The 23,701-nt window shown below is 42.9% G+C and overlaps 1 protein-coding gene across 1 annotated transcript in view; it reads left to right on the plus strand.

Moving 5' to 3' along the window:
- Positions 1 to 23,701, plus strand: part of PSTPIP2 (proline-serine-threonine phosphatase interacting protein 2) — a 92,655-nt gene that overhangs the window by 26,657 nt on the left and 42,297 nt on the right. The window contains exon 2 of the mRNA XM_010842035.1: positions 14,125 to 14,225. Coding sequence (XP_010840337.1) covers positions 14,125 to 14,225 — 101 coding nt within the window. The remainder of the gene's footprint in view (positions 1 to 14,124; positions 14,226 to 23,701) is intronic.

Genomic DNA, 23,701 nt, shown 5'->3' on the forward strand with positions numbered 1-23,701 from the left:
TGTTTTATAGTTTTCCTTCAAAAAGCCTTATTCCTAGATATTTTATAGGTTTTATTGATATTGTGAATAAGATTTTGCATTTTAAACTACATTTTTAAATTATTATTGTTGACATATAAGAAAACTGTTCATTTTTTAAAAAATATTTAATTCAGTTCCTAGCTTTTCATTTGATAATCTCTTGTTTTCAAAGTAAGTAATTATATAATCTAAAAATAATGACGATTTCTGATATTTTTGCCTCTGTCTGGAGTGAAAAAGTGGAAACGTGTCACCCTGAAAGTGAAGTTTACAGAACTTGAGAACCACGCCGAACCTCTTTTTCTTTCAGTGTTTACTGCGCAAGCTTTGATGGTGCCTAGGGACAGTGGCCTGTTGCTGTTCTGGTCATCGTGTCCTTGCGAGGAGCCTGCTGCAGGGTGGAGTTCTCACCAGCTGTGGTTTTGGCACAAAAGTTAGAATTAACTGCTCTGGGCAGGGCACTGGCCGAGTTCCTGGTGTCCAACAGACACCCTCCCCGTATCTCTGTAGCTGCTCCAGTTTCAAGCTCTGCTGATCTGAGCTTAGGGTTTTCAATGACTCTGCTGGGAAAGTTTGTAGACTGTCTTCTGTTTTGTGCAGGTTGGAATACTGACTTCTGACTTCTATCCTCTGCCCATCTAGTCCTATCTGCTTTTTGTTTTATAGAAATTCCTTCAATGTACACCTTCTTCCTTAGTGGGCCCTTTCCTATTTTTCTGTTGTTGCTGTTGGTGGTTTGTTATTTTAGTGGGGCCTGGGAATAGATGAGACAGAAACAAGACTTCAACAAGACTTCATGTTTAAGGGTGGACGTAGGCAGAAAGGGGACTTCCTAGGTGGCGCAGTGGTAAAGAATCTGCCTGCCAATGCAGAGAAGCGAGTTCAATCCCTGAGTTGGGAAGATCCCCTGGAGTAGGAAATGGCAACCCACTCCAGTATTCTTGCCTGGGAAATCCTATGGACAGAGGAGCCTGGAGAGCTACAGTCTATTGGGTCACAAAGGGTAGGATGCGACTGAGTGGCACACATGTATATCCATAGGAAGAAAGACTTCAGATTATAAAATCTATGCAGTATATTCTAGAAAATGTAAAAATATAGAAGCATGCTAAGAAAAGAATTGCTTTTAACCTTTGGGTGCCCATCCTTCTAGTTATTTTTTTCCCCTTATTCAGAGTTTTTGCACTGTACACTTTCTCAGGTTTTGCTTTCACTGAAAATATTTTCAGTTGAGTGAAGTTGCCTTTGTAATTGACTTGATGACTTGGCAGGAGGAATGCTTAGACATGTGAAAACATCATGTGGACCCAGGCTAGACAGAGGTGGGGCTGTCTAACTGAGGATTACAGGGGGCAAGGGAAGCATGCTGTCGGCTTGTAGAACAAGGCAGGTGTGGAAACTGGGGTGGGGTTTCATTCTTGGCTTCGTAATCCATTATTACTGCTTAAGAAAAGGCTTAAGGGCACAACCAGTGTAGTGGCTTTGATTTTAGGTTTAGGAAAATGTGGCTGAAAATGGCAGTTTCCATATCCTTTGCTGAGGTATCCCTGACACTTTTCCAGTTGCTTTCTCAGATGACGACACACTTATTTTTGAATAGCTAATAGCTACGTTTATTTCACTGTGGTCTGCTTTCAATGAAAAAAAAATCATGTTGTTCAAACACATATGCTTTTTTGTTTATGTGTCCATTAAAAATCTGGATGTGCCTCCCTCAATTCCTTTAGTTTATGAAGCACTTGGCAAACTCAAAGTTCATGATCTCATTTGGTCCTTCCAACATCCCCATTTTATAGTCTAGTAAGTGGCACCCCACTCCAGTACTCTTGCCTGGAAAATCCTATGGACGGAGGAGCCTGGTAGGCTGCAGTCCATGGGGTCGTGAAGAGTCAAATACGACTGACTGACTTAACTTTCACTTTTCACTTTCATGTACTGGAGAAGGAAATGGCAACCCACTCCAGTGTTCTTGCCTAGAGAATCCCAGGGACGGGGGAGCCTGGTGGTTTGCCGTCTATGGGGTCGCACAGAGTCAGACACGACTGAAGTGACTTAGCAGCAAGGAGGGGTTGAGCTATTAGCTCCAGGTCACGTATCTTGTTTGTGGTAAAACTGGGGCTCAAACCGAAGTGTGGCGTTAAAGCCTGCGAGTGTCTCATTTCAAACTGTAGAGAAGTAGGCCAACTGGCAAAAAGTTAGATTTGGTTCTCATCCTCAAACAGAAGAAGCTGTGTGGTTGAGTGGTTTCAGAATACAGAGCCATTGCTTTTTATCCTGTAAAATGGAGATAATTAATTATACTTACGTCTGTAGGATTGTTATAAGAATTAAGCAAGATGTCCCATGCTAAATACTTGGTGTGCTGTTTGGAACACAGCAAGCATTTGATGTATATTAGCCCAAGTTATTAATATTAATTAACAATACTTAATCTATATTTGCTGGAGAAGGCGATGGCACCCCACTCCAGTACTCTTGCCTGGAAAATCTTATGGACAGAGGAGCCTGGTAGGCTGCAATCCATGGGGTCGAGAAGAGTCGGACACGATTGAGAGACTTCACTTTCACTTTTCACTTTCATGCATTGGAGAAGGAAATGGCAACCCACTCCAGTGTTGTTGCCTGGAGAATCCCAGGAACAGCGGACCTTGATAGGCTGCCATCTATGGGGTCACACAGAGTCGGACACAACTGAAGTGACTTAGCAGCAGCAGCAGCAGCAATCTATATTTTCAGATAAGGTGAGTTTGAGCCATTTAGCTTTACCTCTTCTGATAAAAGAGATAGAAAAGAAAGACCGAGGTTGAGAGCAGAGAGAGGTAAAATGAAGTCTGGTCTTTTCCTGTATTCTGTTACCATATAGCTTTTAATAAATAGTGAAGATTTGGGTAATACTGTTAATTGAGAGTTAAAATCTTTCACTGTGGTTGGAGGAAGTGATAAGGAGAACTTCTCTTCCTTGTTTCTTACTTTCTTCAGCTGTAAACATGGAAAGAGCTCCTGGCTCACTGTGTTTACATTCAGCATGTTGCGGTCCTTTAATGCAAAGCACACCACATTAACACATCCTAAGGCCAGTCTTCAAACAAATGCAGCCTTTGTGTGTAATGCAAAGTTAGTGCCTTCTCCCCATTCTAGGGGGCTCTCTGGGCTTCCAATGGGCATTATGCCAATTTGCACTTTTTACTCAAAATTGGAGGTTATAAAAAGAAATGCAAACCGTGAGAGTCTTCTCTGGCCTCTTCTCCTTTGCATTTATTGATAAAAACAATCGTTCTTTCCCGCCCCATTCTGCTGTATTCTCTAGTTTCATGTGCAAGTATCCTGCTTTCCTTGAGGCAGGAGCCATGATTGTTCTTCCATCTTTTGTAATTTCTATGGCGGCAGTTCTCAAGCAGCATTATAGTCTTTGGAGTGTTACTGAGGCCAAGCTTTCTCTGCTTGCTGCACAACAAGCCAATGAATCTGAGAGACAAGGAGTTGAGGCAAGGAACACAACTTTATTCTGAAAGCCATCACACAGAGAAGATGGCAGACTAATGTCTCAAAATAACCATCTTTTGGGGTCTGGAAGCCAGGCTCTTTTATAGACCAGAGAAAAGCGATGAGGAACCAAAGTCAAAAGGTAGAATAGAGAGGTTGAGGCAATAGAAAGTGAAAAGGGCCATCAGTCTTATAAAACATCTCTGTGAATGGCCAGCATCAGGGAAGGGTTGTGTTAATCTCTTCTTTCTTGCAGCCATTCACAGGTGGGCAGGGTCAGATTATCTCTCTGTGAGATGAACAAAGACACTTTAATAGTCAGGCAGAGGGGCAGCGTCTTCTGAGGCATGCCCTTATGTATGATTATAATAACAACAGCAACGAAAAGCAAGTCAAATAAACAGTTCCAACATGGAGTCACAATTGGTTCTTCTCTGCAACAGGAGGAGTATAAAAAGTGGGGATTTCCCCACTCCAGATCAGAATCACCAGGTCTGGGGTAAGACCTGGGGGTCTGCCTGTTTACCATGCTGCCTGGGTGATTCTAGCATAGGTGGTCCTTGGAGCCCACATCTAGAGAAACTGAAGCTGTGTAGCAGACGTCATGATAAGATGGATGTGAGAAGCACCACTGAACTGAATGTGCGGATGCTCTGTGTGTGGTAGCACGTGTCATTCTGATGGTGGTTTGGAGACTGCAGGTATCCTTTGCTTCCCCTCTGCCTTGTCTTTCTGCCTACCATCCACGTGGTGGAAAAAGATCACTGGAAACAAATTCTCAGAGGTCCCTGCAGAATGAGCCTTAGGATTGCGCACAGAGGAGGAGTACATATACCTGGATTCATTGAGACCAGACCTGAGTGTTAGGGGTGGATTTGAGGAGCTGGCCAGTGGAGTTACCCTCCATCAGGCAGCCCATGGAGATTTCCTTCTCCTCTGAACCCACACCCCGCCTGGACTGGACTGCCCACTAGTGTCACAGCAAGACTGTTGTTGTTTTTTTTTTTAATTCAGCTCACACATCTCCTGAATATGGCACACTTGTGCTGGAAAATTTTTTGTCTTACAGAAATTGAAGTGGTTTTATGATTAAAGTACTGCTGCTGCTGCTGCTGCTAAGTGGCTTCAGTTGTGTCCGACTCTGTGCGACCCCAGAGATGGCAGCCCACCAGACTTCCCTGCCCCTGGGATTCTCTAGGCAAGAACACTAGAGTGGGTTGCCATTTCTTTCTCCAATGCATGAAAGTGAAAAGTGAAAGTGAAGTTGCTCAGTCGTGCCCGACTGTTAGCGACCCCATGGACTGCAGCCTACCAGGCTCCTCTGTCCATGGATTTTCCAGGCAAGAGTACTGGAGTGGGGTGCCATTGCCTTCTCCAGATTAAAGTACTAATCCATTGATTAAAACTTGAATACTTTCTGTTATGGCTGGCAATTGTAGTTATCTTTTATTTTTTGTCTGGCTGTTAATTGCGAAAACTGATAAACATCTTTTACTGTTGTGATTATGTAACTAGTGTTCGTTTTAATACTGTAGGAAGGGGAAGCCCTTCCAAGGCCTGAGAGTGGACTCTTGTCTAACACTCAGAAATGAATTGTCTGAGGAGACACACCTGCTGACAAAGCGAGAGACTTTATTGGGAAGGGGCACCCAGGTGGAGAGCAGTAGCATAAGGGAACCCAGGAGAATTGCTCTGCCATGTGGCTCACAGTCTTGGGTTTTGTGGGGATGGGATTAGTTTCCAGGTTGTCTTTGACCGATCATTCTAACTCAGGGGTCTTCCTGGTGGTGCACACATTGCTCAGCCAAGATGGATGCCAGCAAGAAGGATTCTGGGAGGTGGCAGGACATGTGGTGTCTCCTCTTGACCTTTCCTGAACTCTTCCCGTTAATGGTGGCTTATTACTTCCGTGTTCCTTACCAGGACTTTCCGCTGTGAAATAACTCACGAAAATGATTACTATGGTGCCTGGCCAGGGTGGGTGGTTTCAGCCAGTGTGCTTCCTCTAACATTATTACCATTGCATCATGATTGGTCAACAGAAAATAATAGCATTCTGTATCACTAAAACTACCATTTAACAAAAAAACCTGTAACCACTTTTTAAAATCCAGACGCACATTAAAATTATCTTGGAATATTTTGCAAAATATATATGCCCAGGTATTGTTTTTTTCTCCAAACTCCGGATGTGATTCTAATGAGCAGCCACATTTAAAAACAACTGGAAAAATATTGGACTATATGATGATCTTTTACCTTTATCTAGTTTGTTTCATTTTTTCTATTTCATATTCAGTGCTCCCATTTCACCTGGGTTTCCCTCGTAGCTCAGTCGGTAAAGAATCTGCCTGCAGTGCAGGAGACCCAGGTTTGATTCCTGGATTGGGAAGATCCCCTGGAGAAAGAAATGGCAACCCACTCCAGCATTCTTGCCTGGAGAATCCCATAGACAGAGGAGCCCGGTCGACTACAATCCATGGAGTTGCAAGAGTCGGACACGACTTAGCGACTAAATCAGCATCATCACCATTTCATTTAGCTTATGTTTTCCGATTTTCTGTCTGTTTTTGTTATTTTTCCTCAAACTTTTATCAAATGTAGTAGAAAAGCTTTTGTATACATATATGTGCTCGAGCTCAGTCATGTCTGACTCTTTGTGACTCCACGAACTCTAGTCCACCGGGCTTCTCTGTCCATGGGATTTTCCAGGCAAGAATACTACAGTGGGTTGCCATTTCCTTCCCCAGGGGATCTTCTCGGCCCAGGGATTGAACCTGCAGTATTAGCAGGTGGATTCTTTACAACTGAACTGCCTGGGAACCCTACACACACACACACACACACACACACACACGATATGAAAGTCGCTCAGTCATGTCCAACTCTTTGTGACCCCATGGACTATAGCCTGCCAGCCTCCTCTGTCCATGGAATTCTCCAGGCAAGAATACTGGAGTGGGATGCATTTGCTTCTCCAGGGGATCTTCTGGACCCAGGGATCAATCCCAGTCTCCTGCATTGTAGGCAGATTCTTTGCCATCTGTGCTACCAAGGAAACCCATATATATTATATATATACATATATGTATAGTAAGTATAATATGTATATATATTTAGAAAACATGAATTTTTGCTTAGCTAAAAAATTTATGACATTTTGGTTCCACTTATTTGACCAAGTATGAATAGAATGCTAGATTTCTAATTTATATTCGCTCAAAACTTTGATATTGGAGAAGGGAATGGCGTCCCAGTCCAGTACTCTTGCCTGGAAAATCCCATGGATGGAGGAGTCTGGTAGGCTGCAGTCCGTGGGGTCGCTAAGAGTCGGACACGACCGAGGGACTTCAGTTTGACTTTTCACTGTCATGCATTGGAGGAGGAAATGGCAACCCACTCCAGTGTTCTTGCCTGGAGAGCCCCATGGACAAAGGAGCCTGGTGGACTGCTGTCTATGGGCTCGCACAGAGTCGGACATGACTGAAGCGACTTAGCAGCAGTAGCAAAACTTTGATATAGTTTCATTTATTCTGGCATCTCATATTACTGCTAAAATTCTAGAAAGCTTATTATTTTAGTGATTTTTAAAAAATTTTGAATGAAGCTTGAAACTTCTAACCCAATTCTGAAAATATAAAGAAATATTATAAAAAAAATAGGAAATTAAAATGTGATACAGTATTTATTAACTAAAGTACAAATTTTGTTCAGATTTCACAAAATTTTATGTTAGTGTCTATTGCTTGTTTTCATACCTCATTCAAGATTCCACATTATATTTAGTTGCATTGATCAACTTTAGCTGCATGCAACAAATTCTGATAAATTCTCTTTTCATTTTTATTCTGTTACAAATATTTTCTAATTTTCCTTGTTATGGCTTCTTAGATATACCCAACATTTAAAAGTGTACATTTAATTTCCAAATACATTTAAAGTATCCTTGATATTAATTTCTCATCTAAATGCTTTCTTCCCTGCAATCACTCTCTGTGATTTTTTCAGTCTTTTAACCTTCTTGAGGCTTTCACTGACTAAGTCAAAGATCTTTCTGGGTAAAGTCACATTGTACTGGAAAATATGTGGGTTATTTTCAAATATCTTTTGATATTGATTTCTAACATCATTCCACAGTGATAAGAGAACAGACTCTATGATCTCAGTACCTTTAGACCATGATATTTTTGCATCTTGTTTTATGTCCCTGGATACATTCCAGTGTCTCCTGGTTTATAGCCTATGGGAACTTGGATAGAATTTGTACCCTGATGTTGTGTGAAACTTGTATAAATCTTAATTATGTGGAATCGGTTCATAGTGCTTTTCAGGTCTGTTATATCCTGCTACATTTCTGTCTATTCATTCTATTAATTTTTGAGAGTTTGATATTGAAATTCCAACTAAAATCTTAATTTATCTACTTAAAAATAATTGAAAAAAATAATTGTAATATGTAGTGGAACTGGTGCTTCCTTGGTGGCTCAGATGGTAAAGAATCTGCCTGCAATGCAGGAGACCTGGGTTTGATCCCTGGGTCAGGAAGATCCCCTGGAGAAGGGAATGGCAATACATTCCAGTATTTTTGCCTGGAGAATTCCATGGACAGAGTAGCTTGGTGGCTTCAGTCCACAGGGTCACAGAGTCAAACATGACTGAGAAACTCACTCACATAGTGGAACTATATGTAACTTTGTTCTGTATTTTCCAAATCTCCTGTACATGCATTATCATGCTTTCATAATTTAAAAAATAAAAAATTTTGAAAAGTTGAATGCTATTTACCTCTATAGTTTGAGCATTTTCTTTTCTTTTTTTTTAATTTGAGCATTTTCAACCTTATATTCTGGGTCTTTGGGAGGTTGCTGGGTTCTTGAATCTACCCCTCCTTCTTTTTCATTTCCCTGCCTCACCTGGGACTCCAAGACCAGATCCATTTTTAAGGCTGTTCCTTCCAGTGACTGCCTCCTCCCTCCCATTATTTTCTGACTCCTAATCAATTTTTCTTTTCTTCTTGTTTTTAAGTTTTTGAGGTATCATTTGCCTAAGATGAAGGGCACAGACCAACAAGTTTGAAAACTGCACATACTGGTACAACTCACACCTCCATGGAAAGATTTTTTAAACAATTTTTAAATTTTTAATTTTATTGATTTTAGTCATTTATTTTTGGCTGCTCTGCGTCTTCACTGCTGCTTGTGGGCTCTCTCCAGTTGCTGCCAGCGGGGACTGTTCTCTGGTTGTGGTGTGTGGGCTTCTCACAGTGGTGGCTTCTCTTGTTGCAGAGCACAGGCTCTAGGGTGTGTGGGCTTCAGTCGTTGCAGTGCACAGGCTCAGCAGTTGTGGTGGACGGGCTTAATTGTCCGGAGGCATGTGGGATCTTCCTGGACCAGAATCAAACTGGTGTCCCCTGCATTAACAGGCAGATGCCCAACCACTGGACCACCAGGGACGTCGGGAAATATCTTGATTGGATGCATTGCTATCATTCCGGGAAGTTCCCTCATGTCTCTTCCAGTCCGCCTTCAATTTCTCCCCTGAATTAGGCAATCCCTGTTCTTACTTCCTTTACCATAGAGGTAAATCCTAGAGTGCTTGCCTGTCCTAGAACTTCATATAGATGGGATTATACAGTAAACACTTTTTGTATCCAGCATTTTTCATGAACATAACGTTTTTGAGATTCATCCCCGTTTCACTGTCAGTAGTTCTTTCCTTTTTATCGCCGAGCAGTATTCCACTGTATGAATGTACCACACTCATCCGTCCATTGTTAGACATTGGGTTCTTTCCAGTTTGGGGCTATTGTGAATAGAAGTCCTGTGAACATTCTTGTACAGGTCTTTTTGTGACATATACTTTCCTTTCACTTGAGTAAATGCTTCAGAGTAGAACTTTGGGTCATAGAGTAGCGCATGTTTAGCTTTTTGAGAAACTGCCATTTTTCAAAACGACTGTACCATTTTCACTCTCCCAGCAGGAATAAATGAGAGTTCTGATAGTTCAACATCCTTGCTGACATTCAGTGTTGACTTTTTAATCTCAGCTATTCTAGTGGGCACGAAGTAGATATCCTTGTGACTTTAATTTGAATTTCCCTGTCATGTTAAGCAAGTTTTCATGAACTTTCTGGTCAAAGGAATATCTTTTATAAAGAGTTTATAAAGTTTAAGTATTATGCCCAGTTTTTACTGGATTGCTTATATCTTTATGATTAATTTGTTGAAGTTATTTGTATACACTGGTTACAAGTCCTTTGACAGACATATGTACTGTGATTATCTCCTTCCAGCATGCAGCTTGCCATTTACTTTTCTTAATAATCTCCTTTATGAACAGAGGCTTTTAATGTTGATTAAGTCCAACTTTTCTGTTTTTTTCTTTACCAGTATGTATTTTTGTCCTCTCCAGGAAATCTTTTCCTGCCCCAAGGCTTGAAAGGTATTTGCCTGTATCTATAAACCAAAGCTTTTTATTTTGGTTTTGCATCTGAGTCTGTGACCCATCTCTTACTAATGGTGTGTGCGTTAGTAAGACGTAATGTTACTAAACCTTTTAAGCATTAATTTCTGAATATTTTATATCTTTAATGCCATGTAAATCATGTTTAATTTTTTTGCTGCTGGTATATGGAAATGTAATTGACTTCTATGTATTGATCTTGTGCCCTGCAATATTGTTAAATGTATTAGCTTTAGTAATTTTGAGGGGTAAATTTCCTAAGATTTTCTGAGTACACAATCATGTTGTCTGAAAATATAGGCAGTTTTATTATTTCCTTTCCAACAAGTACGTTCTTTGTTTTTTTTTTTTCTTTCCTTATTTCCTCTTTATTAGAAGGAAACTATTCAGTCTTTTGCCATTAAGTTGTTAGCTAGGTTTCTATAGATGCCCTTTGTCACAGTAAGGACATTGATAATTTGTGTTCTTTTCTTTCTGTTTCTCTTATTTTTTGATCAACCCAGCTGTAGGTTTTCTGATTTTATTAAACTTTTCAAGGGACTAACTTTTGGTTTCACTAATTTGCTTTATTGTTTGCCCATTTCTGTTTCATTGTGTTCTATTATTTTTATTTTCTTCCTTCTATTTACTGCAAACTTAAATTTGTTCTTCTTTTTGTGATTCCATAAAGTAAAAGTTTAGATCATTAATTTTAAAACCTTTTTTTCCCCCTTTTCTAATATTAACATTTGAAGCTACAAATTTCCCTATAAGCACTGTTTTTCTGCCTCTCATAAACTTTGATGTGTTGTTTTCTTCACCATCAGTTGGTTTGAAATATCTTTTGATTTCTAGTGTGAATCCAGTCTCTTTAAATGACTCAATTTAAATCTTATGTCTTCTCCTTTCTGATGATCCTAATGTATTTTCTCTTTCCCACCTCATTTATTTTTTCTCTGGTGGGAAATAATATATATATTTTCTCTGGTGGGGGTGGTTTAGTCGCTAAGTTGTGTCCGCTTCTTGTGACACTATGCACTGTAGCCCATCAGGCTCCTGTGTCCATGGAATTTTCCAGGCAGGAATACTGGCTTGTCAGTTCCTTCTCCAAGATATTTTCTCTGTGTAGTCTTATATTCTGTCTCAGTCTCTAATTTTTTTATGCATACACATTTGTTTTGTGTCTGTGTCTTTTACTGACTCCCGAATGAACACTAAGGGACTCCATCTTTGTAACCTTTTTAAGTACCTTGTCTGTAGTTGGTATACAGTTAACAGATTTCTTAAGCCATTGATGTAGGATCTATTGTGGATGATGAAGTTTGGGTATAATCTAGATATACTTAAAGTTGACTAATTTTTAAAAAAATATTAACTAATAATGCAAAATAGTATGTAATCAGGGCTAAAGAAGAGGAATCATCATTAAACACACCAGGTACTCCTAAGAGGGAAGGGAGACTGTAGGATAAATTGTCTGAGGAGGACCTCAGAGAGGACTTGGGATTTGAATTGGCCCTGAAGTGAGGTGGGATTTAAGTGAAGAGGAGGAGATGCCATTCCCATGGTAGGAAAGTCCTGTGCAGTGGTCCTGGGGTGTAAATGTACACCGCCCATTTGGAGGATGTGGAGAGAGCAGCATGGGAAGAGCTAGGGGAGAGAAGTCAGGATGCTGGAAAGCAGTATATGGGGTTACAGGCTCAGCACGTTCATTTCTGACAGCTAACCTGCTGTGTTATCTTGGTGCTCGTTGCTGCTTATGCAACTACATCTCTTCTTTCCTCCTTGGCCTTCTTATTCTGCACCTGCCAGTCAGGGCTTCTCAGCACTGCTTTCCGAGGAGCATGGGAAGGAGTTTCCAGGCCATATTTCCTGCCACTTTGCGCTTGGGCTTGGACACTCTTTGTTTTCTCTTGGAGATTTTCTTTCTTGGGAACCTCTGAAGTCCAGTCACTCCTCTGAAGCAGCAGTTCTGGTTTTTTAAGGCTGGTGGCCAGGAGGCCTGGTGATTTGGTTTGTTTCCAGGAAATCCTAGTCTAGCTCCACCCTCCCTACCCAGCTCAAAGAGTGTCCACACCCTTAATTGAGAAAAAGGAAACCACCTTTTCCAAATGAATATAAAACAGAGAACCCAAGAGTACTTCCCTGGGAAGACCAAAGCAGTTCTGACTACAAATCAACATTGACATGGACCCTTTGTCCCCACCCATTCATTCCCTCATTCCCTCAGGAGTCTTTGTTTTCAGTGTTCTAGTGCATCTGGCTGGGAACACAATAGGCATTTTCATCCCACAGAATGTTACTGTAGACCTTTGGTGTGCATAATATTAAGCTAGATTTTTGGTGTGTGTGTGTGTGTGTGTCTGTAGGATCTGTCTAAGAAGAAGCTACAGGCACTTGGAGTGGAGTTGGGCCAGCAAGGCTACTCACAAGGAGGGGTGGCAAACAGCAGATTCAGGAGCTGGACAATCTGAGAGCCCAGAGGAAGAAGCATTAGGGCTACTCAGGGAAGGCTTCCAGAAATCCTGGGGCTGGAGGGTTTGGACCAAGACCAAGCATTGTCTTGGAGTTGCCATTGAGCACTGCACTCTGGGGGCAGTTAGAAGTCTCCCCTGCTGAGACACAAGAGTGTGTGTGGAGAAAGGAGGGTAGGAAAATGAAGCTTTTGTGGAAGCTATTTCTTTAGGCTTCCCAAGGCCTAAATCTATGCTGAAACAACAGCCAGAACCCATAGAACTAAGTGTATTTCTAACTAAGATTTATTTGTATGTCCATGTGTAAAATTTACTATACTTTCAATAATCCATTTGAAAAAAATGCAATGTGAGTTATAGCCAGTTAAGTTTCTGAATCCATATTGAAATCAGCCTCAGGCCTTGCTCTTGCTGGGTCTCTCTGGGACCCCTGTTTGTTTAGCCAGGCCATGAGGAGTTGCAGCAAATGGAAGAGAGAAATTCTGCTTCTCCAGTGTCCTGGACTGGGCAGGCAGGAGAGAGGAATCTTCAGGAGCCCCCTCACCCCCACCCCACCCCTCACTGGCAGAGAAGTACTTTCCTCAGCAGACGGAGGGTGGTGGGGCTGGGCTGGGGGTGGGTCAGTTTAAAGCTGCCCAGGACACACCAAAACACCACCTAACCAAGCTCCCTAAGGGCCTGGAGTCTAGATCAGACCACCTATTACATGTACGTGTGGAGTAGGAAGCAGGGAGCCAGCTGCAATAGGTGACACTTTAGCAGGTATTCTTCAGAGCTCCTGGTTTGTTGGTTTGGGGAGCTGAGGAGACTTTGATTTTTAAAAGACACTGCATCCAGGGCTACTGCTTTGGGAGACTTGGACAGCTTCCTCCAACCTCAGAGCACACAGTAGAGTAAAATGGGAATAAATGGCTCTCTCGATGGACAGGAGTTTGAGCAAGCTCTGGGAGTTGGTAATGGACAGGGAAGCCTGGCATGTTGCAGTCCATGGGGTCGCAAGAAGTCAGACATGGCTGAGCAACGGAGCTGAACTGATTTGAAATGGCTCACTTAAAATGTAAAAAAAAAAAAAAAAAATTCCTTTCCCCCAAATTGGGGCCAGGCCATCCGGGGCCTGCTGGCTGCTGGTCTTCCCTTCCTGCTACAGTGGGAAGCCGGCCCCTCCTACCTCTCCTGGGGCCTGGCTCAGTGATACCCTTGACCCTCAGACCAGGCTTCTTGGCCGCAGAAAGAGCTTTCAGGGTCAAGCTCTGAGACAAGGGGGAGGCCAGAGTGAATGCTGTGTAGCCCTCGTTACGAGGACCTGTGGCGTGAATGAGTTTCCCCCTGCAGGATGGAGCTCACTCAGCAGAAGGCTGGAGGGGGGCTCAGTTCCTGCTGCCTGCCTGGCCTGATCAGGGCATGGTGGGGACCCAGGGAGGGGCCCCGAGCCAGCCAGCTCCCTCGACCATGTGCCTCTCAATGTTATGTCACTTCCTTCCTGTTTTGTGACCCAATAGTTTCATAATTCTAAAAAGTCTTCCACAGCTACACCAACTCTGAACTTCTGTTTTGTCCTTTTTGGTCACATGTGCGTTGGAGGTAAGCATCTCAAAAAGTCCCCGTGGCCGGCTTCCCCGGGTCCCCGCCACCCCGTCCTCGCTTTAGGCCTCGGGGCTGATGTCACCTGGTTCCCCATCTCACACAGTGTTGTTTTTCCCACCAGACTTCAGACATCCTCAGCACCATCGGCTATGACAGCATCGTCCAGCATCTGAACAATGGCCGCAAGAACTGCAAAGAGTTTGAAGACTTTTTAAAAGAAAGGTACCTGTCGTTTTTTTTTTCTCTGAAGACGCAGTGGGCAGAACGCTCCCACACCGACAAGGACAATCTACGGGTTGTGTTTGTTTTCAGTGGTTCACAAGGTCCGCTGCTGTATGTTACAGAATGATACCCAAGAAGTAAACGATGTCTTGGTCCTAAAGCTCTTAGGAACTCCAGGGAGAGATAAAGTTTATGAATGAAATGACAAACAAAATGTAACGAAGTGCTGTGCTCTGTGATACCCGTGATACTGAAGGACCTCATGGCAGAGGGGGAGATTGTGGAGGACTGGCTAAAATGGGGGGCAGCTTCATGGAGGAGGAGATCTCAAAGGGTCCCTCAACTCGAGGTGGCTTGGATGAGTGGAGGATCACAGGCGGACCGCAGGCTGGGCCTGTGAGGTGAAGGGAGACAGAGCCTGGTTCAGAGACCACTGAGCTGGGGGATCGGTGAGAAGGATGCAGAAGCAGGCCCCTCCAGATGGTGATGGGCTTGGAGGTCTGGGGGGCTCTGGCATGGTTTAGAGGATTCCCTCCCCTCCTCTTCCCTTCTCTTCCTTTCCTTTAAGATTAAAAACATTCTATACTTAATGGCTAAGTTAGTTTGTGGAATATCTCATTCATCTGGAATCCTCCATTTCCCAGTGATTCTGGATGAAGGAGTGGTTTAGGGGGATTTTTGGCCAAAGATCTGGGTTGTTGCCAGGACCCAAACTGATGAACCTGTTCTGTTTGTAAGGCAGTGAGTGAGAGATCTGTAACTTGGAGGTACAGACAGCAAAATGTTTTCAATCAAATCTTTTATTTTCCACTCAAGAAGACTTTGCTGTTGTTTAGTCACTAAGTCATGTCCAACACTTTTGCGACCCCATGGACTGTAGCCCACCAGGCTCCTCTGTCCACTGGATTTACCAGGCAAGAATACTACAATGGGTTGCCATTTCCTTCACCAGGGGATCTTGCCAACCCAGGGATCGAGCCTGCGTCTCCTGCATTGGAGGATTCTTTGCCGCTAAGCCACTAGGGAAGCCCAAGAGAACATTGTTTAGTAGCTAACTTGTATCCAACACTTTTGTGACCCCATGGACTATAGCCCACCAGGCTCCTCTGTCCGTGGGATTTCCCAGACAAGAATACTAGAGTGGGTTGCCATGCCCTCCTCCAGGGGAGAACATTAGGGTAACAAAGCTCATATTGGTTGCCCATGCTCTGATGGTGAGGCATCTCCCTCTTAAACTGTTTCAAAGGTCCCGGGGAGCTGAGCACTGACATACTGTGCGTCTCAGGAGAGGTGGACAGAGAAAGGTCTGTCCACTGTCAGGCTCCATGGAGCTAGTCACTGTGCCTCCTTTGAGGGACCAGCCTCCATCTTCTACCCAAGCTGGTAGAAAGTGGTGATGCCGAGTTACAACTTTCCTTTCTCTTGGCAGGCACTGGAGGTTGGCTTCCTCCTTTCTTCAACAGAGCTCTGACAAAGTAGCAAACACACAAGAGATTCCCCACTGCACAGGGATAGAGATTTTAGAACATCCCTTGATTTTGTATTTCTCCTCCAGTAGGGCATCTATAAACTTTCTCCTAGAAGTGAAATAGCTCTGCCTCTCATACACAAAGGAGGTGTTGGCTACTGGTCAAAGCTTCTGCTGCCCAGGCAGGTTGAGTCAAAGATCCCCTGATACAACCAGGATGGTGGTGTGTATCAGTGGTGTCTGGATTTTTTTTTTTTTTGACTGTACCCCTCAGTAACAAAAAATCATTCCCAGGTAGCTCAAACGGTAAAGAATCTGCCTGTAATGCCAAAGACTTGGGTTCGATCCCTGAGTCGGGAAGATCCCCTGGAGAAGGACATGGCAATCCACTCCAGTATTCTTACCTGCAGAATTCCGCGGACAGAGGAACCTGGTGGGCTACAGTCTGTGGGGTCACAAAGAGTCGGACACGACTGAGTGACTAACACACAGTAAGAAATACATTTTACACTGCCACCCCGTACACACATGCATAAAATAAAAGTTTGATTAAACATTAGCATCCTATTATTTTGTTCAGTTCTATTTAATTAAAAACTGCTGGTCATAATCCATTGAATTGATTTATGGTTTACAAATGGGTCATGATGACCCACGGTTTGAAAATCACAAGTCCAAACAGAACTCAAAAACTAAGATCTTCACAGAAAAATGTGGGTAAAAGAGAAAGCATGTGCAAATTAAAAATTATTAAATATTTATGTGGTATTTCTAGTATATGGTCATCTTTCTTCAGAAGTTTCATAGCAAAAGAAGCCAGCCCCGTATCCACCGGTCTGGGGGCAGAATCTGCTGTCATCAGGTCAAGGTGTCAGATACATCTGCCCTGGGTGGGGGGCTTAAGGCCCTGGAGCAAGGGGGCTGCTGGCTTTGGGCCTCCTTTCCTGCTAGTATGCTTGCCAGAAGGAGACTGCTCCATCAAGGGCTGTTCATGGTTCTGTTCACTGTTCTGTTCATGGTTAACTCAGGAGGGGAGGTGCCATCCTCTTCAGCTTTGGGGGTCCAGCCTTTCTTTTTTGCTTGTCATAGGTGCGGGGTGTGTATGGGGCCTGGGCCTCAGTCTGGGCCGTGGTCTGATATTGCTGAAACTCCCTCCTCGGGTCTTGAGCATTACTTTACTGAGCTGCCATAAATTTCAGGTGGAACCCTGGGATGTTTGGTATTCCTATGGACTAGAGAAAAAAACACACACAGGGAAAAGATAACAGCAGTTTGTCATGTATTATTTATTATTTTATCCCTGGATTGGGAAGATCCCCTGGAGGAGGGCATGGCAACCCACTCCAGTATTCTTACTTGGAGAACCCCATGGACAGAGGAGCCTGATGGGTCCATAGGGTCACAAAGAGTCAGACAGGACTGAAGCGACTTAGCATGCACACATATTTGTTATTTTTGTTCATGAAGTGTGAAAGTGAAACTGTTATTTGCTCAGTGTCATGAGGCGTAATCACATACATTTATAACATATTTATGATATGGGACTAAATATGCCCTATATCTAAGGTGGTGGCCTTCTATGCCCCCAAAATGTTGAAGCCCCACCATGAACCTCTCTGGAATTTCTGGTAGGTGGCTCTACCTGCCCAGGGGCAGCAAGGGGTAGGGAGAGATACTGCACTCCCGGGGGGACCTCCCTCTCCCTCTCTCTCAGATGCAGCTAGGACTGGGTCCCTCCATGCTGTTTCAACCTGCATCTTGGAAGCTACGAAGTCCTTGTCCTTGGTTGTACCAGATGGATTGCAGTAAATCCGTCTACACTCGTTTGCGCATGGACAGAACAGAGGCATGTCACACACTCCTCTGGAGTGGGCAGGAATGCTACCTTTCCTGATCTATATTGCCAATCCGGGGGCTGTGTCTCAGTGTGTGCCCTGTAGCTAACAAGTCCCCAGTAAGTCCCAGTAAGTCCTGGATGACTTACTGTAACACAGCAAATAAGTAACAAAGCAGAGAAACAACGTATCCAGTAAATTATAAATTGCCTTATCTTCTATCAGTGATGATATAGTTGATGACAACCACAACCAACCTCTGAACAGCCACAAAATAACAAATCACACATTGAACACTTGCTGTGTGTTGCTCTCAGAGTTTTGTCTCAGGATCTTTTTATAATTGGGGTTTACAGATCCCTTTGAAATGGCCTCCTTTGACACAGTCAACTGCCTAAGGTATTATTATTTCCATTTTCTTTGCATGAAAATGCAGCTTTTTGAGATGAGATTGGATAAGTAACTTACCATGGGAACCTAGAAAGTCACAGAATCCAGAACAGCTCCAGAGGCTTCTCACGCAGACCCTGTGTAGATGACTTATCCACCGCAGGGAGAAGGGCAGGTGATTTCCAGGAGGCTGGGCTTGTTCTCAGCACAGAGGTTTCTCTCCCTCCCTTTTCCTTCTGTTTCGTATTCTCACTCACCACACCCACTCCATCTATCCCAGCCAGAGAGATTATTAGTGAGTGTGTTTTGGATGTCTCTGCCTCTCCATCTTTACTCCATATTTCCCCACCTAGAATATTCTCTTTTTTCTGCGACTCCTAAGTAGACTCTCCCCATCCTTCAAAGTCCAGGTCAAATTTCCTTCTCCTCCTCTTCTTCTTCTTTTTTTTTTTTTTTCCTTTAAAGGCAGCATTCTACATAACACTCCAGCCTGAGATCTTCCACTGGCTGGCAGTTAAAATGAGCCTGTCTTATCTCTGGTAGCCCAAGCTTATGGACTCTCCTGCCCCTGAAACCCTTGATGGGGCCAGACATTATGTACTGAGCTCCTGATACGAGCAGGAAATGAGAAATATGAAAATGAGGATAGGGACTTCCCCCGCAGTCCAGTGGTTAATAATCTGTCTTCCAATGCAGGGGATGTGGGTTCTTCCATCCCTGTTCAAGGAATTAAGATCACACATGCTGTGGGCAACTAAACCCATGTGCCACAACTCCTGAGCCTGCATGCTCTAGATAGAGTCTGTTCTCAGCAACAGAAAAAGCCTGCATACCTCAGTGAGAAACCCTTGAGCCGCAACAAGAGAAGCTTGTGTGCTGCAACTAGAGAAACCCTACGGGCTGCAACAAAGAGCCCAGGGGCCTCAATGGAGACCCAGCGCAGCAAAAATTTTTTAAAAATGAGGATAATCCTGCTGCAGAGGGTGGCTAAGGTGACTCAATGAGATTATATCCATAGTTGCCATTTATTGAAGGTGTATTAGTTATAATGGACAGAGGAGCCTCGTGGGCTACAGTCCATGGGGTCACAAAGAGTCAGCCACGACCGAGTGACTGCACAACAATAACTATTAGTTATAAGCTCCAACATTATTTAAATATATTATGTCATTTAATTCTCAAAATACCCCTGTATAGCAAGTTTTATCATCATTATTTTAGAAGTGAAGAAACAGAGATTCACAGATGTTATGTAACTTGCCTAAAATCAGACAGGTAATGAAGGGTTAGATCTGATTTCAAACCTAGGAAAGTTGGACCCTGGAATCTGTGCTGTTAACTGCTTCAGCATGCCAAGTATAGTACCTGGTACAGAGTAAGTGGTGGGTGAATGGTACCCATTACTAATATTGTTATATTAAGCCTAGAAGGTAGGTAGAGAATATATCATCAAGTCTGTTTTACAGATGAGAAAGCTGAGGTTCAGTGGGGGTTTAAATGACTTGTCCAAGATTATGAAAGCAGTAAATAATAGAGCCAGGACTTCCTGACCCCACATCTAATTTTTTTTTTTGCACTTTATTTTGTGGTCTCCTAAGAATGTTGTGCATATATTCTTTGAAAAGAGGTTTCTCTGGGAACTGGGTGGTCAGATCAGCCCTCTTAACTGTGTGTCACAACATGACGCTGAGTGGGGAGGAGGGAAGTGTGCTTGTGGAACCACTTTGTGTGTGAAATTAGCAGCTGTAAGTATGGACTGGGGGATCCTAGCCACAGTGCTTTGGGCTCTGGGCTCCTTCCACAAGCTCCTGTACTCCCCCTGTTCTTTTTCAGGGAGAAGTCAACATATCTTGATTACAGCTCTCCTTCTGGGGTCCTCACTGTGGGCCAGCCATCTCTCAGGATGGGCTTGAGAATGATAGATTGCCAAGGTGGGCGTGACGAGTTCCCTTAGATGTTAGCTTCTCATGGTCAAGTTATAGCCAAACCGTTATTACTATATGAGTTTCCTAGGGCTGCTGTAGCAAATTACCATCAATTGGGAGGTTTTAGACAACGGAAATGTATTCTCTCCTAATTCTCAAGGCCAGAAGTCCAAAGTCAGGGTGTGCAGGCTCATGTGCTCATAAAGGCTCTAGTAGAGAGACTGTGTCTTTTTCTTAGCTTCTTGTGGTGAATGAATCCTTGGTTTGCAGCCTCTAACTCCAGTCTCTCCTATCATCACATGTCATTCTTCTCCTGTGTCTTCCTGTCATCTTCATATTGAATTAAGTGAAAGTGAAAGTTGCTCAGACGTGTCCAACTCTTTGTGACCCCTTGGACCCCTGGGAATTCTCTAGGCCAGAATACGGGGGTGAGTAGCCTTTACCTTTCTCCAGGGGACCTTCCCAACCCAGGGATCAAACCCAGGTCTCCCACATTGCAGGCGGATTCTTTACCAGCTGAGCCACAAGCGAAGCCCTCTTCTGTTACGTATATATTATTTTGTACATTTTTATTATGGCCCTTGTTACGTGAACCTCATATTCAGATGAAAGCACTGGTTTACATTCCCTGCTGTCCCTCACCCATGCGCTCTTCTAGGCAGGCCTCATATTTCGGTCACCTCTATGTTCTCCCAGTCTGATGCCTGGCACATAGTAGATGTTCAGTAAATGACAAATTAATGAGCAGATGAGAGGGAAATTTTGGATAGTTGGTAGGAGGGTGATCTAGATAAAGCCTACTTATTTGGGTGTGAATTTTGCAAAGTCCTAGTGATTCCTTCATTGGCTGCAGGTCCCTGGACGCCACCGCTTCCCATTGGCAGTGTTTCTCAGTGGTTGTTCACCTGATTTCATGAAGATGAAGTTGTAGTTTCATTTTTATCAAAGCTCCTTGTTTTCTTCAAAGAGCACACTGTTGTGCCTGCTGGAACTCATTACCGTCATCATTCAGTATACGTGGGGGATTTTCCAGGACCCCCCAAGATCCACAGCTGCTCAAGTCTTGTATAAAATGGGGTACTATTTGCATATAACCTACGTACACCCCCCTGGATACTTGAAGTCATCTCTGCTGCTGCTGCTGCTCTAAGTCGCTTCAGTCGTGTCCGACTCTGTGCGACCCCATAGACGGCAGCCCACTAGGCTCCTCTGTCCCTGGGATTCTCCAGGCAAGAACACTGGAGTGGGTTGCCATTTCCTTCTCCAACGCATGAAAGTGAAAAGTGAAAGGGAAGGCGCTCAGTCGTGCCCGACCTTTAGCGACCCCATAGCCTGGAGCCTGGTTACTTATAATACCTAATCCAATGTAAATGCTATGCAAATAGTTGCCAGTATGAGCAAATTCAAGTGTTGCTTTTTGAAACTTTCTGGAATTTTTCCCCCAAATAGTTTTCTTCCTCAGTTGGTTGAATCTGTGAATGTGGAATCTGCAGTTGCAGAATCCAAGGTTGTAGAGGGCTGACTATACTTGTCAGATTCTAGGACTCTCCATGAGGATCATATGCTGTCTGAGGTGAGTTCAGATTCCTGGTGCCTTAGTGCTAGAAGAAAGGAATTGAGTAAATTCTGCTCCTGGAAACCACAAAGGATTGTCAAGAAATCTTCAGGATATAATTTGGAAAAGATAAAATATATGTACTTCATATAAGTATTTTTAATGAAAATAGCCTTAATTCCTTTTTACATGTAAAAATACTAAATGTTCATTGAAGAGGATCATAAAGAGCCTCATCCAGGTTAAGTTATTTAATTAATGAAAGAATACTTCAAGTATCTAGGAAGGGAAACAAGCCAAATTCCCAAAACAGGAATGGACAGCAGGGAAACTGGATCGCCTTGGTCTTCTCTTTAATGACAGAAGCCAATGGAACAAGTTTAACAGAGTTCTGAGGGAAAGTTTTAGAACATGCATTACACCAGCAAGGGTATCATTTAAATATAAACGCCACACCATCATCAAAAAGTCTACAAATAATAAATGTTGGAGACAGTGTGCAGAGAAAGGCATTCTCACACACTGTTGGTGGGAATGTAAATTGGTGCAGGTACTATGAAGAACAGTATGGAGGTTCCTTAAAAATCTAAAAACACTGTGTGATCCAGCAGTCCCCTTCCTGAGCATATATCCAGAAAAGATGAAAACTCTAATTTGAAAAGACACATGCACCCCAGGGTTCATTGCAGCACAATTTACAATAGCCAAGACATGGAAGCAACCTAAATGTCCTTTGACAGATGAATGAATGAAGAATACATGGTACATACACAAATGGAATACCACTCAGCCATAAAAAAGAATGAAATAATGCCTTTTGCAGCCACATGGATGGACCTAGAGATTATCACAGTAAGTGAAGTAAGAGAAAGACGGATATTCTATGATATCACTTACATGTGGAATCTTAAAAAATATGATACTAATGAGCCTATTTACAAAATAGAAACAGACTCAGAAACAGACATAGAAAACAAACTTAAGGTTACCGAAAGAGAAAGGTGGGGAAAAGGCAGGGAAGAAGATAAATTGGAAGTATGAGGTTAATAGTTATGTATTACTATTTATAGAATAGATAAACAACAGTCAGCTCCTATATAGCACAGGGAACTATATTCAGTATCTTGTAATAACCTGTAATGGAAAAGAATCCGCAAAATAATGTATAGGTAGATGTATAACTAAATCACTTTGCTGTATGCCTGAAACTGATACAACATGGTAGATCAGCTGTGCCTCAATAAAAAATAATAGTTTCAAATATGAAGGCCATAGGTAGATGGCCTCAAATATGAAAGAACTCAGGAAATACTGATGCCCTCCCTTCTGAGCCATTTTGGTGAAAGATCATGAATTGATGAAATCCAGCCAACCAAGAAATGAACCAGAATACAAATCTTAGGGATGGAAAAGCTATGGTAACAGGACTGGTAGTCAGCATCGCATTTATTTTAATAGAGTTAAGACAAAACAACTAGGGGAATCATGATTGGAGAACAGTGTGTGTTATAGATGCAAATTAAGTAAAAATAATGTAAAATTATTGAGAAGGAGATGGAGGTACAGTAGGGCTAATCCTTTCACCACAGGCTGTCAAGTATCTGAAACTAAGACTGAAATAGATCATTAAAACATTTTAATGTCTCAGTCCCCTTATTTTCATAAACTCCTTTTTAACTTTGGAAGGGTCTTTTAGGAATTAATTTTTCCTGTGCTAGAGAAACAATCATTTGAAATTCAGCAATTCCTTCAGCTTCCTTTCAGTTTCCTTTTCTTCTGTGAAATTTAGCTAAAATTAGGCTTGATATTTTATTTTTATATTATGTTATTTATTTTTAAAATTTTTGCTGTGCTGGGTCTCTGTGGTGGTGCATGCGCTTTCTACTAGTTGCAGTGTGCGAGGGCGTCTCCTGTGGTGGAACACGGGATCTAGCGTGCGCAGGCTCAGTAGTTACGGTCTGCAGCCTCTCTAGTTGAGGTGTGTGGGCTCCGTAGCCGCGGCATATGCGCTCAATTGCCCCGCAGCGTGCGGAATCTTAGTTCCCTGAGCAGGGATTGTACCCATATCCCCTGCATTGGAAGGCAAATTCTTAACCAGTGGACCACCACGGAAGTCCCAGTACTTTATTTTTAAATAGTGTATAGAATATAGCTTTTAGAACTGATGCTTTTGAACTGTGGTGTTGGAGAAGACTCTTGAGAGCCCCTTGGACTGCAAGGAAATCCAACCAGTCCATCCTAAAGGAAATTAGTCCTGAATATTCATTGGAAGGACTGATGTTGAAGCTGAAACTCCAATACGT

Source organism: Bison bison, unplaced genomic scaffold (assembly GCF_000754665.1).
Source record: "Bison bison bison isolate TAMUID 2011002044 unplaced genomic scaffold, Bison_UMD1.0 scf7180017864170, whole genome shotgun sequence".
Classification (NCBI taxonomy): Eukaryota; Metazoa; Chordata; class Mammalia; order Artiodactyla; family Bovidae; genus Bison; species Bison bison.